Source organism: Microcaecilia unicolor, chromosome 1 (genome assembly GCF_901765095.1).
Source record: "Microcaecilia unicolor chromosome 1, aMicUni1.1, whole genome shotgun sequence".
NCBI lineage: Eukaryota > Metazoa > Chordata > Amphibia > Gymnophiona > Siphonopidae > Microcaecilia > Microcaecilia unicolor.
In genome coordinates, this window is record NC_044031.1 from 760089963 (window position 1) to 760107073 (window position 17111).

General features: G+C 47.4%; 1 protein-coding gene across 1 annotated transcript in view; it reads right to left on the minus strand.

Annotated features, from left to right (window-relative positions):
* Window positions 1-17111, minus strand: part of PCSK6 (proprotein convertase subtilisin/kexin type 6) — a gene marked incomplete in the record, with an annotated part of 362327 nt that overhangs the window by 214822 nt on the left and 130394 nt on the right. Inside the window, 2 exon segments of the mRNA XM_030189752.1 lie at window positions 10288-10376; window positions 16411-16487. Coding sequence (XP_030045612.1) covers window positions 10288-10376; window positions 16411-16487 — 166 coding nt within the window.

Consider the following 17111-nt stretch of genomic DNA (forward strand, 5'->3'; position numbering starts at 1 on the left):
CCTGGTTTGGCCACTGCTGGAAACAGGATGCTGGGCTTGATGGACCTTCCGTCTGCCCCCCCCCCCCCCCCCCCCCCCCCCCCCCCCGGTATAGCATATACTTATGTAAGATCGCTTGCAAAGATCCAGCTGCAAGGAGAGAGAACTACAGCAGTGAGTAAAAGTCAGCTACCAGCAGCATGCTCACTTTACAGCGAGACAACCACAGTTAAAAGAAACAGAAAACATTCTGTAAAGCAACTACAGTGTCTGCTGTAGTCAAAAGCAATTTCAGACGATATAAACTGCCCTCCTGCATGCCACTCTCAAAGGTAAAATTATGTATAATCATACCTGATAATTTTCTTTCCATTAATCATAGCTGATCAATCCATAGACTGGTGGGTTGTGTCCATCTACCAGCAGGTGGGAGATAGAGAGCAAACTTTTGCCTCCCTATATGTGGTCATGTGCTGCCGGAAACTCCTCAGTATGTCGATATCAAAGCTCCATCCGCAGGACTCAGCACTTAGAGAATTACACCCACGAAGGGACACTCTGCCCAGCTCACCACCGCCGAAACGGGGGAGGGGAATTAACCCAGCTCATCCCCACACAAGTGGGGGAGGGGAATCCGTCCAGCTCATCCCCGCGGAGCGGGGGAGGGACACCACCCCGCCGATGCGGGGGGATCTGGCTTATCCTGCAACCGCAACCGCGGGAGGAGCTGACTGACCCGAACACCGCCGAAGCGGGAGGGGTACAAAACTGCCCTACAGCCGCACGAAGCGGGAGGGAGTGCCGGCAGAATTATAAGTCTCAATCCAGCCCCGTAAAACGGAGGGGAGAGGAATGCAGCAGCTCACTGTAACACAAACTCGTCTTAACTCTTGAAGAATCCAAGTGAAAAAACTTGAACACGAAGTCTTTCTGAAGTAACTGAAGACTAAACTTGAACCTGAAATGCAACCAGAATAAAACAATACAGATATCTGGGAGGGGCTATGGATTGATCAGCTATGATTAATGGAAAGAAAATTATCAGGTATGATTATACATAATTTTACCTTCCATATCATCAAGCTGATCAATCCATAGACTGGTGGGATGTACCGAAGCAGTACTCACCCAGGGCGGGACATAGAAATCCCTGACCGCAACACTGAAGCTCCAAACCGGGCCTCCGCCCGAGCAGCCACAGTCAAGCGGTAATGCTTGGAGAATGTATGGGCCGAAGCCCAAGTTGCCGCCTTGCATATCTCTTCCAAGGAGACGGAACCGGCCTCTGCCATCGAGGCCGCCTGAGCTCTTGTGGAGTGAGCCTTCAGCTGGATAGGCGGCACCTTCCCTGCGGCCACATAAGCCGCTGCAATGGCTTCCTTGACCCATCTTGCCACTGTAGGCTTAGCAGCCTGCAGACCCCTACGAGGACCTGCAAACAGGACAAACAGATGATCCGATTTCCGGAAATCATTGGTCACTTCCAAGTATCTGATGATGACTCGTCTCACATCCAGATATTTAAGAGCAGAGTACTCCTCTGGGTAGTCCTCCCTACGAAAGGAAGGGAGACAGAGCTGCTGATTCACATGGAAGCGAGAAACAATCTTGGGCAGAAAGGAAGGCACTGTGCGAATAGTCACTCCTGCCTCAGTGAACTGCAGAAAAGGCTCTCGACATGAGAGCGCCTGGAGCTCGGAAACTCTTCTGGCTGAAGTGATAGCCACCAAAAAGACTGCTTTCAACGTCAGGTCTGTCAGAGATGCCCTCGACAAGGGTTCAAACGGCGGCTTCTGCAATGCTCTTAGCACCAGGTTGAGATTCCACGCAGGCACCCCTGAGTGCAGAGGAGGGCGCAGGTGATTAACTCCCTGAGAAAGCGCACCACATCTGGCTGGGAAGCCAGGGAAGCACCCTTCAGGCGGCCCCTGAAGCAAGCCAGAGCCGCTACCTGGACCTTAAGGGAACTGAGCGACAGGCCTTTGTCCAGACCTTCTTGCAGGAACGCCAACACTGAAGAAATTGGAGCAGTGAAGGGAGAAAGTGAGCCTGCTTCACACCACGCTGCAAAGATACGCCAAACCCTGGCGTAAGCAGTAGAAGTAGAGCGTTTCCTCGCTCTCAGCATAGTGGCGATGACCTTGTCTGAGAAGCCCTTCTTCCTCAGACGCTGCCGCTCAATAGCCAGGCCGTAAGACCAAAGGGGGAGGGATCCTCCATCACCACGGGACCCTGATGTAACAGGCCCTGCTCCACTGGCAGCCGCAGAGGATCGTCGATTGAGAGCCTGATCAAGTCCGCATACCAGGGACGTCTGGGCCAATCCGGACCCACCAGGATTATCCTGCCGGGATGTCTTGCCACCCGGTCTAGGACCCTGCCCAACATGGGCCAGGGTGGGAACACATAGAGAAGCTCTTGTGTCGGCCATTGTTGGAGAAGAGCATCTACTCCCAGGGATCGAGGGTCCCGTCCTCTGCTGAAGAAGCGCGGCACTTGGCAATTGGCCGATGACGCCATCAGATCTAGGCTCGGCTGGCCCCAGCGCTTCGTGATGTCCAAGAACGCCTGAGCAGATAGCTGCCACTCTCCGGGCTCCAAGGTATGGCGACTGAGAAAGTCCGCCTTGACATTCATGACTCCGGCAATGTGGGCCGCTGACAGCTGTTCCAGGTTCGCTTCCGCCCACTGGCATAAACTCATAGCCTCCTTGGCTAGAGGGGCGCTCTTGGTACCTCCCTGGCGGTTGACATAGGCCACAGCCGTGGCATTGTCCGACAGTACCCGTACAGGCTTCAGCACCAGTACCGGGATGAACTCCAAAAGCGCCAACCGAATGGCTCTGAGTTCCAGGAGGTTGATAGACCACTTCGCCTCTGCAGGAGACCAGAGCCCCTGCGCTGTCCTTCCCAAGCAGTGGGCTCCCCAGCCCGACAATGAGGCGTCCGTCGTGACGACAATCCACTCTGGGGTCACCAGAGGCATTCCTGCAGACAACTTGTCTGCCTGCATCCACCAGCTCAGCGCCTTGCGCACTGCTGGATCCAAGGGAAGACGCACCGCATAATCCTCCGACATCGGAGTCCAGCGCTGCAGCAGAGAGTGTTGTAGTGGTCTCATATGAGCCCTGGCCCAGGGCACTACTTCCATCGTGGCCGTCATAGAGCCCAACAGCTGCACATAGTCCCAAGCCCGAAGAGGAGAGGCTACCAGGAACTGGTCCACCTGAGCCTGAAGTTTGACAATCCGATTGTCTGGCAGGAACACTCTGCCCACTTGGGTGTCGAATCGAACTCCCAGATACTCCAGGGACTGAGTCGGGCGCAGCTGGCTCTTCTCCCAGTTGATGATCCATCCCAGGGAGCTCAAAAGAGCAACTACCCGGTCCACAGCTTTGCCGCACTCTGCATAAGAGGGGGCTCGGATCAACCAGTCGTCCAGATAAGGATGGACTTGTACTCCTTCCTTTCGCAGGAAGGCCGCTATGACCACCATTACTTTGGAAAAGGTCCGCGGAGCAGTAGCCAACCCGAACGGGAGGGCTCTGAACTGGAAGTGTCGGCCCAGGACTGCAAAACGCAGAAAGCGTTGATGAGGAGGCCAGATGGGAATATGCAGGTACGCTTCCTTGATGTCCAAGGAAGCCAGGTACTCCCCTGCCTTCACTGCCGCTATAACAGAGCGGAGAGTCTCCATGCGAAAGTGCCGCACTTTCAAGGCCCGATTGACCCCTTTGAGGTCGAGGATAGGCCGGACAGAACCTCCTTTCTTTGGTACCACAAAGTAAATGGAGTAACGCCCCTTGCCAAGCTGACTTTCTGGCACCGGAACGACCGCACCCAGGCGGATCAGATTGTCCAAAGTCTGCTGCACTGCCACAGCTTTGACCGGAGACTTGCAGGGAGAGAGTACAAACCCGTCTCTTAAGGGTCGGCAGAACTCTAGCTTGTAGCCGTCTCTGATGACTTCCAGCACCCAAGCGTCTGAAGTTATTGTGGTCCACTCGCCCAGAAACGAGGACAGCCGTCCTCCAATCTGCACTGGGGCGTGGACCAAGACCCCGTCATTGGGTACGAGACCCTGGGGGAGGACCGGAGGGAGCACCTCCGGGACGGCGGTCTCTGCGAAAGGAACGCTGCTTGGGGGAGAAATGCCTCTTAAAGGAAGAGGGGGCAGAAGAACCCGACCTGCCCGGGCGGTACCGACGGGCTTCCTGAAACCGTCCTCTGGAGGTACCGGGACGAGCACTAGCCCGAGCCCTGACCTCTGGTAACTTCTTGCCCTTAGATGTGCCGAGATCGGTCACGATTTTGTCCAGCTCGACCCCAAAGAGCAGCTTGCCTTTAAAAGGCAACCTAGCCAGGCGGGATTTAGAGGCGTGGTCAGCAGACCAATGTTTCAGCCAAAGCCACCGCCGCGCAGAGACTGTCTGAGCCATGCCTTTAGCTGAGGCTCTCAAGACATCATACAGCAAGTCTGCCACATAGGCTAAGCCCGATTCCAGGGCTGGCCAATCATCCCTCAAGGAATGATCCGAGGGGGAAGCCCGCTGCACCATAGTCAGGCACGCCCTGGCCACATAGGAGCCGCAAACTGAGGCCTGCAAACTTAAAGCAGCCGCCTCAAAGGACGACCTTAAGGCCGCCTCCAATCTCCTGTCTTGGGCGTCCTTTAGGGCCGTGCCACCTTCCACCGGCAATGCCGTTTTCTTAGTCACCGCAGTGATTAAAGAATCCACGGTAGGCCACAAATAGGCCTCACGTTCACTCACAGCCAAAGGATAGAGGCGGGACATAGCCCTAGCCACTTTAAGGCTCGCTTCTGGGACATCCCATTGAGCCGAAATTAAGGTGTGCATGGCATCATGCACGTGGAAGGTTCTAGGCGGGCGCTTCGTCCCCAGCATAATGGCAGAGCCAACAGGGGCTGAGGGAGAGACGTCCTCCGGAGAGGAAATCTTCAAAGTGTCCATGGCCTGTAACAACAGGTTGGGCAAATCCTCTGGGCGAAAAAGCCGCGCTGCAGAGGGGTCATCCGCTCCATCCGAGCGGGCATCCGTCTCCTCCAAGGAATCCGCAAAGGACCGTTGGGAGACCTCAGACACGCTGCCCTCATCTACATCGGAGGAGACAAATTCCTCCAAGGCCTGGGAATCAACCCGAGGGCGTTTACCTCTGGGAACCTCAACCTCTTTACCAGACGAGGGAGCGGGGGCAGCGTTGTGCATGAGGAAGGCCTGATGCAGCAGCAAAACAAACTCGGGGGAGAAACCCCCCAGACTGTGCACTTCCGCAGCCTGGGCAACAGCCCTAGGCGCACTCTCAACCGGCGCTCGCAACAGCGGGGGAGAGGCCTGCTGCGCATCCAAAATGGCGTCCGGCGCGAAACTCCGCGAAGGAGCCGCGCGGGAAGAACGGCTCTTAACTTTAGCCGCTTCTGTGCCGTCGCCCAAATTAAGGGCGTTCATGGCATTAATGTCTCCAACCTCAAGGGCGGCCCAAGAAGAAGCCGTCCGAGCCGCGTGGCCGGCCAAAATGGCGGAGGCGAGGAGCGGGGGATGGGCGTTTATGGCGGGAAAAACCGCCACGCCGGAGGAAGGACCGGGACATTCATCGGTCACGAAACTGCCACCCAACAAGGGCGAATCAGGCTTTAAGACCCCCGCATCCCCTCTAGAAGCGCTCAAGCGACCCGGGGAGCGACCCTTTGCGCCCTCGCCCTCCGACGCCATGTGCCACGAGGAGAAGAATCGGGGAACCCCCGCCCGCTATAAAAGGTAAAATTACCTGCTGTCCGCTCCGAGTTGTAACGACCTGGTGTCCCAGTGAGTAGCTGCAATAGACGCTTAAATAAACGTCGAAATAAACGCCTTTAAAGACGTTTAAAATTTTTTTTTTTTTTTTTTTTTTTTTTTTAACGGAGCCAGCGGGAGGGGGGAGAAAAGGAGGGACCTGGCACCACCAGGTTTGCACTTGCTCAAAAGAGCCCTCAACCCCAGGCACTCAACAAAACCTAAAAATTAGGCTTGGAGGCCTAGCCAGAGCTGCTGCTGCTGTGTGTGACCACCACCTGCTGAGATAGAGAACATACTGAGGAGTTTCCGGCAGCACATGACCACATATAGGGAGGCAAAAGTTTGCTCTCTATCTCCACCTGCTGGTAGATGGACACAACCCACCAGTCTATGGATTGATCAGCTTGATGATATGGAAATGTCAGATATTTTGATTTATAAGAAATATGTGCAATCAGGTTTTCAGACAAGCCCTAGTGACTCTGAGCAACAGAAGCAGCACAGCAGGCTGTAAAGCAACTTATACAAAAAGGCTGATCTCTTAATGAGTATCTAGCTAAGGCCGGTTGTAAGAGAAAGGGGAGGTGGGCATTTACAAATGTGCGTTCACAGCCTGACAACACCTTCTCCACCCTGAATGCCCATTTCCTTGGCAACTGAAAGTACTAAAAAAAGTTACAAAGCCTGCATGTTTTACTACTACTACTACTATTTAGCATTTCTATAGCGCTACAAGGCGTACGCAGCGCTGCACAAACATAAAAGAAAGACAGTCCCTGCTCAAAGAGCTTACAATCTAATAGACAAAAAATAAAGTAAGCAAATCAAATCAATTAATGTGTACAGGAAGGAGGAGAGGAGGATAGGTGGAGGCGAGTGGTTACAAGTGGTTACGAGTCAAAAGCAATGTTAAAGAGGTGGGCTTTCAGTCTAGATTTAAAGGTGGCCAAGGATGGGGCAAGACGTAGGGGCTCAGGAAGTTTATTCCTGGCGTAGGGTGCAGCGAGACAGAAGGCGCGAAGTCTGGAGTTGGCAGTAGTGGAGAAGGGAACAGATAAGAAGGATTTATCCATGGAGCGGAGTGCACGGGAAGGGGTGTAGGGAAGGACGAGTGTGGAGAGATACTGGGGAACAGTCCCATTGTGTACACATGCAGATGTTTTCACTTAGCTGTGATCTGTCCTGACTTGGGCTTTGGTGTTTCTTAGTTGTTGGGGCCCTTCATTGACGACCAGGGTTGTCCACGACACTGCCAGAAACTACTAACCTACACTTTAAGAACTCAAACGAGGAGAAACCCTATCTTCTGATAATAGTGTTCTGACTGAATAAAAACTTACGGACTTCTAGTATTCAGCACTCCACTGCAGGGACTAGTTTGCTGTCAAGTTGGGGGTTTTGTTTTTTTTTTAATCTTTATTGTATTTCAAGGACTATCACTTGTACATAAAATAAGAAATAACACACAGAAAATATTTTAAATAGGAAAAAAAGAATTACAGCCCATACCATAACAAAGCCCACGAGATGCTTTCCCTTCTGATTAAAGTGCCCTACCAAATTTTATTTTTTTTTAATTTTTGTTACATTTGTACCCTGCGCTTTCCCACTCATGGCAGGCTCAATGCGGCTTACATGGGCAATGGAGGGTTAAGTGACTTGCCCAGAGTCACAAGGAGCTGCCTGTGCCTGAAGTGGGAATCGAACCCAGTTCCTCAGCACCAAAGTCCACCACCCTAACCACTAGGCCACTCCTCCACTGTTGCTACTATTTGAGATTCTACATGGAATGTTGCTACTATTGGAGATTCTACATGGAATGTTGCTACTATTGGACCAAAGTCCAGCACCCTAACCACTAGACCACTCCTCCACACTCATTTACTTCGGGATCCGTCCTTCCGCCCTCCTGAAGAGTGTGGCGTCAGTCACCGGTAGTCTGCTTTTATTGAATATTCTTTTTCCTGTTTTGTATTATCTCCTGTCACTTTCCAATCAACATTTATAGTTCCTTTCATTTTCCTGGGACACTATATATTATTATTCAATTACTGCGCATGTGTGGGCGTTTTTTTTGCTGGTTTCTTTTCGGGTTGGACGGATTCCTGACCTGTTTTTGCTGCATAGTAAGTTTAAGATAGTAATTTGTTATAAGAATTCTTTGGAAGCATAAGTCTAATACACTGTTAAGGCTTTTATCGATTGAGTTTAGTTATTATTATTATTTATTGCATTTGTACCCCACATTATCCCACCTTTTTGCAGGCTCAATGTGGCTTACAGAGTGTTATGATGCAGTCATTACATGATCTTAAATACATAAGCTGGAAGTAAATGAATTAGATGCAAGGTCATTACATGATCTTAAATACATAAGCTGAAAGTAGATGAATTAGATGCAAAGTGCTAGAAAGGTGTTGTGAGAGGCGTTTTTGATGCACCTTAGTGATCTGATTATGAGGATTTTTAATGCATTATTTTTACTTTTGTAGATTAAGTTCCCCTGATGACGCCAGTTTAGTGGCAAAACATGGCCTATGTTGGGAACAGGGAATTTAGAAATTCACATAACACGAACTGAGAAGAAAAGGTGTTATTGGAGCCTCTGTTTTAGATCAGCGTCCATGGGACTGAAAGATGACAGGGGCGCTGTTTTGAGAAGATACTCTGTGAATATTTACAGCTTTGCTCGCACCAGCACCCAAGCTAAGTGACTTTAAACATCTGATAGTTGTTTTCATCATGATATTTTTTAATATTTATATCTGGCTGGTGGACGTGCGATGATGTGAGAACTGTGTGCAAATGCTTCTCAAAACCTTGAGACACTTTAACACACCAAAAAAAACTGAGCACATTATTTAATTATTTTCATATTATTTATGTAATTATTTTTTTTTTTAATTTTTTTTTTTTTTTTTTTTTTAGTAGTAAGGTTTCTGGTTGAGTTGTCAATTATCTTACCATGCCAAAGAATGAATCTGCTTTCTGAAATTTGGTAATAAAAGCAGCTCTGCTGAAAAAGGGATTCAAGTCTCGTAAATCTGCTGAGTTTGCAGCTGAATGAGTCTTTCGTAAAGCTGGCTTTAGCTATTATTTTATACTTGTAACCTGTATTGTGTGTTTCTTTCCTCAAATACACCTTGGGCTCTGAAACCTAAGAGGCATGGCAAAGGAAAAGAGAACCCCAGGTTTTAACAGCCATCGGAGGGAGTGGACAGGAGGCATTCCCAGTTGTTGTTGTGCAATAGTGACACTGTGATTACAGATTTCTAGGAGTCCTAGTTTTTGGACCCCAGTCAAGGACTGCCATAGCAATTAGTGGAGAGGCAGGTTATGTGGGGATATAAAATAGAGGACAAGATCTACTACTACTACTACTATTTAGCATTCCATTCAATGTGGAAACTTAAAAGAGTAAAACCTTTCTTCCCAAGGGCCATTTTTCGCAACCTGGTACAATCAATGGTGCTGAGTCACCTAGACTACTGCAATGCACTCTATGCCGGCTGCAAAGAGCAAATCATCAAGAAACTTCAAACAGCCCAGAACACTGCAGCCAGACTCATATTTGGTAAAACAAAATACGAAAGTGCTAAACCCCTAAGAGAAAAACTACACTGGCTCCCACTTAAAGAACGTATCGCGTTCAAGACCTGCACTCTAGTTCATAAAATCATTTACGGAGATGCCCCGGCCTACATGTTAGACCTTGTTGACTTGCCACCCAGGAATGCTAAAAGATCAGCCCGCACATTCCTTAAATCTACACTTCCCCAACTGCAAAGGACTAAAATACAGACTAACACATGCGTCCAGCTTCTCCTACATGGGCACGCAGTTGTGGAATGCATTACCACGTAACTTAAAAACAATTTTTGACCTAATCAACTTTCGTAAATCTCTGAAGACCTATCTCTTCAACAAGGCATACCACAACGATTAACAAGTACAAATGTAACACATCACCACGATACCTTACACTCTGACTAGCGCTTTATTTGCCTGTCTGCTAAATTTCTACTATGTCATACTATTCTTTATGTAACACTAACCATCTCTTTTACTCTGGAATGGCGAATGCCATAACGGAACATTGTAAGCCACATTGAGCCTGCACACAGGTGGGAAAATGTGGGATACAAATGCAACAAAATAATATAATAATAAAAATCAAGGCTCATAGGGCCAGATCCACTCTCTGGTATTGATTATGTTGGAAGCCCAAAGGACCAGGAGGAAACTGCTGAGCAAAAAAAAAAAAAAAAATTATGTGGACCAGATGCACTTTGCTCCATGTCACTTAATCCTCTGCGAAGGGTAAGTCTATTGCTAGCCCTGTAGCTACAAGTAACTTCTGAGTCCCAGACTGACTATCACTCTCACTAAAGTGGCATGGTCACATTTATAAAACTTAGAATTAGAAAACATTCCTCTAGCTGCAGACTCTTCTATATTAATTTTTTGGAAAAAAGGTAATAATTGAAAGGCAGCTTCTCGTTACCTGGGCTTACCTCCTATTTTTGCATTGTACGCTATACCCACGACACAGTGTGAATTGTTCGCATAGGCTGCAACCTCCCCAGCACATCGCGTGCCATGTCTGGAAAAAAAAAAGAAAAGCACAAGAATGCACTTCACTTGGCAGAACATACTGAGATTACAGTACCATGAAAGAGTTAAAAAAAAAAAAAAACCCTCACCAGACCAAGGTTAGCTCAGATCACATCAGAAATATTAAGCATCTAAAAATTCTAAATAAAGCAATGTGGTTATTCCATCAGTTCACTTAAACACTTGAAAATAAAATCCATAACGCAGCAGATTTTTTTTTTTAACTAGCCTAATCCTATTTGTGATGAGCTTTAAGCGCTCAAACTTCCTCCAGTGCTCTTCAGACATCTGTATAACCTTTTAAAAGTGAAGTTGCTGTAAAAAGATGCTTCTTATCTGTTCCCTTCTCCACTACTGCCAACTCCAGACTTCGCGCCTTCTGTCTCGCTGCACCCTACGCCTGGAATAAACTTCCTGAGCCCCTACGTCTTGCCCCATCCTTGGCCACCTTTAAATCTAGACTGAAAGCCCTTTTTGACTCGTAACCACTCGCCTCCACCTACCCTCCTCTCCTCCTTCCTGAACACATTAATTGATTTGATTACTTTATTTTTTGTCTATTAGATTGTAAGCTCTTTGAGCAGGGACTGTCTTTCTTCTATGTTTGTGCAGCGCTGCGTATGCCTGGTACACTAGTTTCTGAGATGAAAACCTGGATGATTAGAGGTTCTCAGGGTGTGCTGATCCAGTTTTGATTTAACTGGAGTGTCTGATGCTATAGATCATAAAGTCTTACTATCTCTGCTAGAACAAAATTGGTATTATGGGACTTGTATTGAATTGGTTTAGGGGTTTTCTTACCCTTAGAACATAATAGTGTGAAAATGGATATTAAGTTTACTCCCCCGTGGATCTGTAAATACGGAGTACCTCAGGGCTCCCCACTGTCACCTATTTTGTTTTATATAGTTATGTCACCATTGGGGAAGGAGCTGGAAAAGTATGAAGCACAAAATTTTATTTATGCAAACGACATCACATTAAAGCTGGCAACAGAGGATGCTGTGTTGAATATTAACTCAAATGCTGAACACAGTATTAATATAGTTGAGAAATGGGTGGTTACACATAGGTTAAAACAGAACTTAGAAAAAACTAAATTTATCCCATTATATCCCTCAAACTAGACTACTTTGTGTGAGACATTGATAATTAATGGAGTCTGTTTTCCTTTAGAAGCAGATATAAAAATTCTGGGAGATGTACTAGAAAGCAATAGAACGAGAGAACATGAAATGAGATTGAAGGGGGGCAGACTCAAGAAAAATGTCAGGAAGTATTTTTTCACAGAGAGAGTAGTGGATGCTTGGAATGCCCGCCCGCGGGAGGTGGTGGAAATGAAAACAGTAACAGAATTCAAACACGCGTGGGACAAACATAAAGAAATCCTGTTCAGAAGGAATGGATCCTAAGGGGCTTAGCCGAGATTGGGTGGCAGAGCCAGCCGGTGGTGGGAGGCGAGGATAGTGCTGGGCAGACTTATACAGTCTGTGCCAGAGCCGGTGGTGGCAGGAGGGTCTGGTGATTGGGAGGCGGGGATGGTGCTGGGCAGACTTACGGTCTGTGCCCTGAAAAGGGCAGGTACAAATCAAGGTAAGGTATACACAAAAAGTAGCACATATGAGTTTATCTTGTTGGGCAGACTGGATGGACCGTGCAGGTCTTTTTCTGCCGTCATCTACTATGTTATGTTACTATATTTAAGAAGGATTAGGCATTGTTTTGAATGTGTCCAATTTAAACTCATCATGCAGGCTTCGATATTAAGCCAACTAGCAGGCAGACTTTATTTTCTAATGTTGTGAATGTTTTGGCTGTATGAGTGTGTTTTCCTGTCCTATATTGTAATGGAGATCTGTTTCATTTTATTTCATGTCCAGATAATCCGCAACAAGCGGAGAACTCGAACGCCCCTCGAGAGAATACAGGTATAGGAGAAAGTGGGATGTTTGACCACGGAAAACCAAAGACTGGAGAGATTGATTCTTAAAACAGTTGTTTATTGAAGAAAAAAGACTCGACACAAACAGCTGATGCAAACGTTTAAAGACAAGTGGTGTACTGATCAATGAGGTTGGTCTTTAAAAAGACCTTTTCCGAAGAGACTTGCTCATGGACAGTTAAAATGTCAGCATAAAACGTTTTATGCTGACATTTTAACGTTTGCATCAGCTGTTTCTCCATTGATTGAGACCCACCTTATTGATCACCAAACCACGTGCTTCTAAACATTTGTAACAGCTGTTCTCCGTTGATTGAGACTCCTGATGCAGGCCTAACGGCCGAAACACAACGTTTGTGTCGAGTCTTTTTTCATCAATAAACAACTGTTTTAAGAATCAGTCTCTCCAGTCTTTGGTTTTCCGTGGTCAAACATCCCACTTTCTCCTACACTCATTTTATTTCCTGGCTATTATGTTTTGTGCATTGCCTTGATTTGCTGTGCAACTAAGGTGTGTTTTTTTTTGTTTTTTTTAGCAAATCTCCAAATAAACAAACTGGATTACTGGAATTTGTTATACGTTGGATGTGCTACTGAACTATCAAAGAAGCTTTAAACACTGCAGACTACGGGCAGTTAGGCTGATCTATTCTGCTAGGAAATTCGACAGAGTCACCCCTTCGTTGATTAAGGTTAATTGGTTGCCCATTCAGGCTAGGATTTATTTTAAAGTTTGTGAAACTGTTTTTAAGATTTTACATGGTTTGGCTCCTCTATATGTAGTTGTCACTGATTACCTTTCCAACTTATAATAGTACAACGAGATTAAGAGACTTTCTGATTCTGCACTTGCCATCAAAGGAGTCAGATTTTAAAAATGTCTACCAGTCTTCTTTCCTTTTTGCAGCAACAAAAATGTGGAATGATTTGCCTATGGATTTTAGACATCTGAATAGTTATCTCTTACTATGTAAACCGCTGAAAACCTAATTATTTGAAAGATATGTCTTAGGTTGTTGATCAATATTTTTCTATTTAGGATTTTTTAACATATTACATACAAGCGGGTTCCATTTGTATTTTCCTGGGTATACCCAGCTTCTTTCTATGTAATCCACGTTGAACTGATAAGGATTAGATTAGCTGTGACAGAGCAAGATGGCTGCTGGTCACGTTGCGAAAGCAGAGCTCACAATTACCTACTACAATCTTCAAAATTTTCTTTGGCGTTTTTAAATTGCTGATCACCAAGCATGAGGAAGAGCAGGAAGAGGCACGCGAGGTCTGATGCAATGCACCAGCCATCCTCATCCTTGGGTCCAATAAATTTTTTTGTTGTTCATAGCTCTGGTGCATACTACCCCTCTCCTCAAGACCCTTCACTAGCTCCCTATCCGTTTTCGCATCCTGTTCAAACTTCTTCTACTAACCTATAAATGTACTCACTCTGCTGCTCCCCAGTATCTCTCCACACTCGTCCTTCCCTACACCCCTTCCCGTGCACTCCGCTCCATGGATAAATCCTTCTTATCTGTTCCCTTCTCCACTACTGCCAACTCCAGACTTCGCGCCTTCTGTCTCGCTGCACCCTACGCCTGGAATAAACTTCCTGAGCCCCTACGTCTTGCCCCATCCTTGGCCACCTTTAAATCTAGACTGAAAGCCCACCTCTTTAACATTGCTTTTGACTCGTAACCACTTGTAACCACTCGCCTCCACCTACCCTCCTCTCCTCCTTCCTGTACACATTAATTGATTTGATTACTTTATTTATTTTTTGTCTATTAGATTGTAAGCTCTTTGAGCAGGGACTGCCTTTCTTCTATGTTTGTGCAGCGCTGCGTACGCCTTGTAGCGCTATAGAAATGCTAAATAGTAGTAGTAGTAGTAGTAGTAGACACGTCCATCCTAACTGCCTCAAACAAACCAAGCAATTTTCCAGCTATCATCCAACTATCTTTTTGATTCTGGACATCCAAAATAATCATACATGCAGGTTATTTTAATCCACAAGAAAACCAGAATGTTCAAGTCATGTAAACATCCGTTCTTCTCCGATCCGTAAGTGGGGGCTGGGGGGGTGGGTGGGCTTTTGATGTTGTTCTCTTGTCTGCTGTCAGAAGTGATCTTTGCGCCTCCGTGTCTCCTGCTGCCCTTGTACAGGAGGTGACGGCTCGGAAAAGAGGGAAGGGGTTGGCTTTCCTTTCACAAGCCTCGTGTTTGGTGAAAAAAAGAAAAGGGAAGCGTAGCTGCATGCTGGTGGCCCAGATGTTGAGAATCATGCAGGTACCCCCTGCCTAACTTTTTGGGGGACTGCTGAAAGGAACTAGCAGATTAAGGGAAGTGCCGGGGTTAGACCTGCTGGGGGCCCACAGCTGACTCTCCCCCTCCCTTTACAGCCCCACTGGAAAGCTGTGTTTTCTTAAGCTTTAGGCAGGTTTGGGGGGTCCCAGAGCAGTTGCCCGCTTTGCACCCCACTAGCACCGATCCTGCCTTTACGTTTACCTCCTTGGTAAGTTTTTGAAACTTTGGCATCTGAAGGGCAGATCGCCCGGGGTGGGCTGTGCCAGGCCCCCGGCACATTATTTGCAAAAGTAACCGGTGATGCTCCCAGGTATCGTCAGAGAGGGATGCTGCTGCTCTGTTTTTCACCAGCGATGTTCAAGGTTCAACTCCACTTTCTACCCAGCGGGATTTCTGTGAGGTAACCTAAGAGGACACTTTATTATTATTATTTTTTATGTTGAAATTGTGCGTTTGAATGGAGATTCCGGAGGAAGCATTTAATTTGCATACATATGGCTGACATGATACTTGTACAGGCTGTGCCGTGGAGTTGGTGTTTTGTTTAGGTTTGATGTGGTGCAGCGCGTTTCAAGGTGTTAATTTCTGCTTTTATCCTTTACCCTGCCTTGGACTTTTGCTTGCCTCTAGTACATCCTTCAGCTCAGTGTTTTGCTTTGGGAGTGGGACCCTGGGAAAGTGATTTTTAAAGCAATTAAGGGAAATTGTGTGTGATCTGTTCAAAGTGCAGTGATGGGATTAATGACTACAGAAACTTATAGGAACCCCAAAAGGAGGGGTTCTTTCCGTTCCTGGGTGCTGGTGCGTGTTTTGGGTGCTGCTGTTAAGTTGGAGCCCCCTCCCTGCAGCATTTTGGCACTGAAGGAAGTCTCTTGCTTGGAGGGTGAACCCTTGGTACTAAAGTTATTACTTTTCTCTGACCCTCACTGGGCTCATTCGTTTTTTCTGGTGATCTTTCAAAGGAGGCCTTTGCTCAGAGCAAACAAGAGACCTACAATCTGACCCTTGATCCAACCAGGCCATTTTTTTGTAATCTGTTGTACTGTTATACATCCTATTTGATCTTCTCTTTGCCTTTAGCCTTTTCATCTAGGGATTCTCTCTGCTTGTCCCAGGCTTTCGCCAATTCGCAGAGCCTGGTGTTGGGAGGCGGGACTGGTGGTTGGGAGGCGGGGATAGTGCTGGGCAGACTTGTACTGTCTGTGCCAGAACCGGTGGTTGGGAGGCGGGGCTGGTGGTTGGGAGGCGGGGCTAGTGCTGGGCAGACTTATACGGTCTGTGCCAGAGCCGGTGGTGGGAGGCGGGGATAGTGCTGGGCAGATTTATACGGTCTGTGCCAGAGCCGGTGGTTGGGAGGCGGGGCTGGTGGTTGGGAGGCGGGGATAGTGCTGGACAGACTTGTACGGTCTGTGCCAGAGCCGGTGGTTGGGAGGCGGGGCTGGTGGTTGGGAGGCGGGGATAGTGCTGGACAGACTTGTACGGTCTGTGCCAGAGCCGGTGGTTGGGAGGAGGGGCTGGTGGTTGGGAGGCGGGGATAGTGCTGGGCAGACTTCTACGGTCTGTGCCCTGAAAAGGACAGGTACAAATCAAAGTAGGGTATACACAAAAAGTAGCACATAGGAGTTTATCTTGTTGGGCAGACTGGATGGACCGTGCAGGTCTTTTTCTGCCGTCATCTACTATGTTACTATGATAAGGTCTATAAATAACCCAATATAACGCCGGTTATTCAAGACGAAAGAAAGGTATTAAAGGCATTCCCTAAATGCAAACGTACTTATTCTCATTGCTGGCATCATAACGGGGGGTGGGGTCATCGTCCTCTCCATTTACATCATAGCTTGCAAGTGGATCCTGAAAAACATTCATTTGAATTAGACAAATCAAGCCTAGTGACAGAGTAAACGGGACAAAACCAACATATAACAAGCATCAAAAACTGGGTCAGATCATCTTTACTAAATGGTACCCCCAACATTAAATTACACTGTTTTATGTACAACGCCAGACCAAAAACAGACAGTGACGTCGGCGAGGGCAGGTCATGGCAGAATGAAGCCTGTGGAGCCAGTACAAGGAGAAAAATGAATCAACGCAGGTGGTGGAAACGTTTGTAAGGTACCCTGGGGAGGGACGGGATTCAGAGACAGGAGGGAGGATGCCAGGATGCCGCGGAAGAAAGAGAGGAAATATGTTGGATGTGAGGTAGGATTTAAAAAAAAAAAAAAAAAAAAAAAAAAAAGTTTACAAGCTTTTTTTCCAACCTCTTGGAAAATTGTCTGTGTGGGGGGGGGGTGGGCGCATGGATGGACCCATTCAAAATACTGGGTCTGGCTGGCGTACCAGTTCACTTTCTCCTCCTCCTCCTCTTGCCGTACGATCTCTGTAAGGGAGAGGGGGGAAGTGAGTAGAGAAGCTGATGTTGGTGGGCTGCAGCAGAATTTTGCACACATTCTGCACAGGTGGGAAGCCCTATGC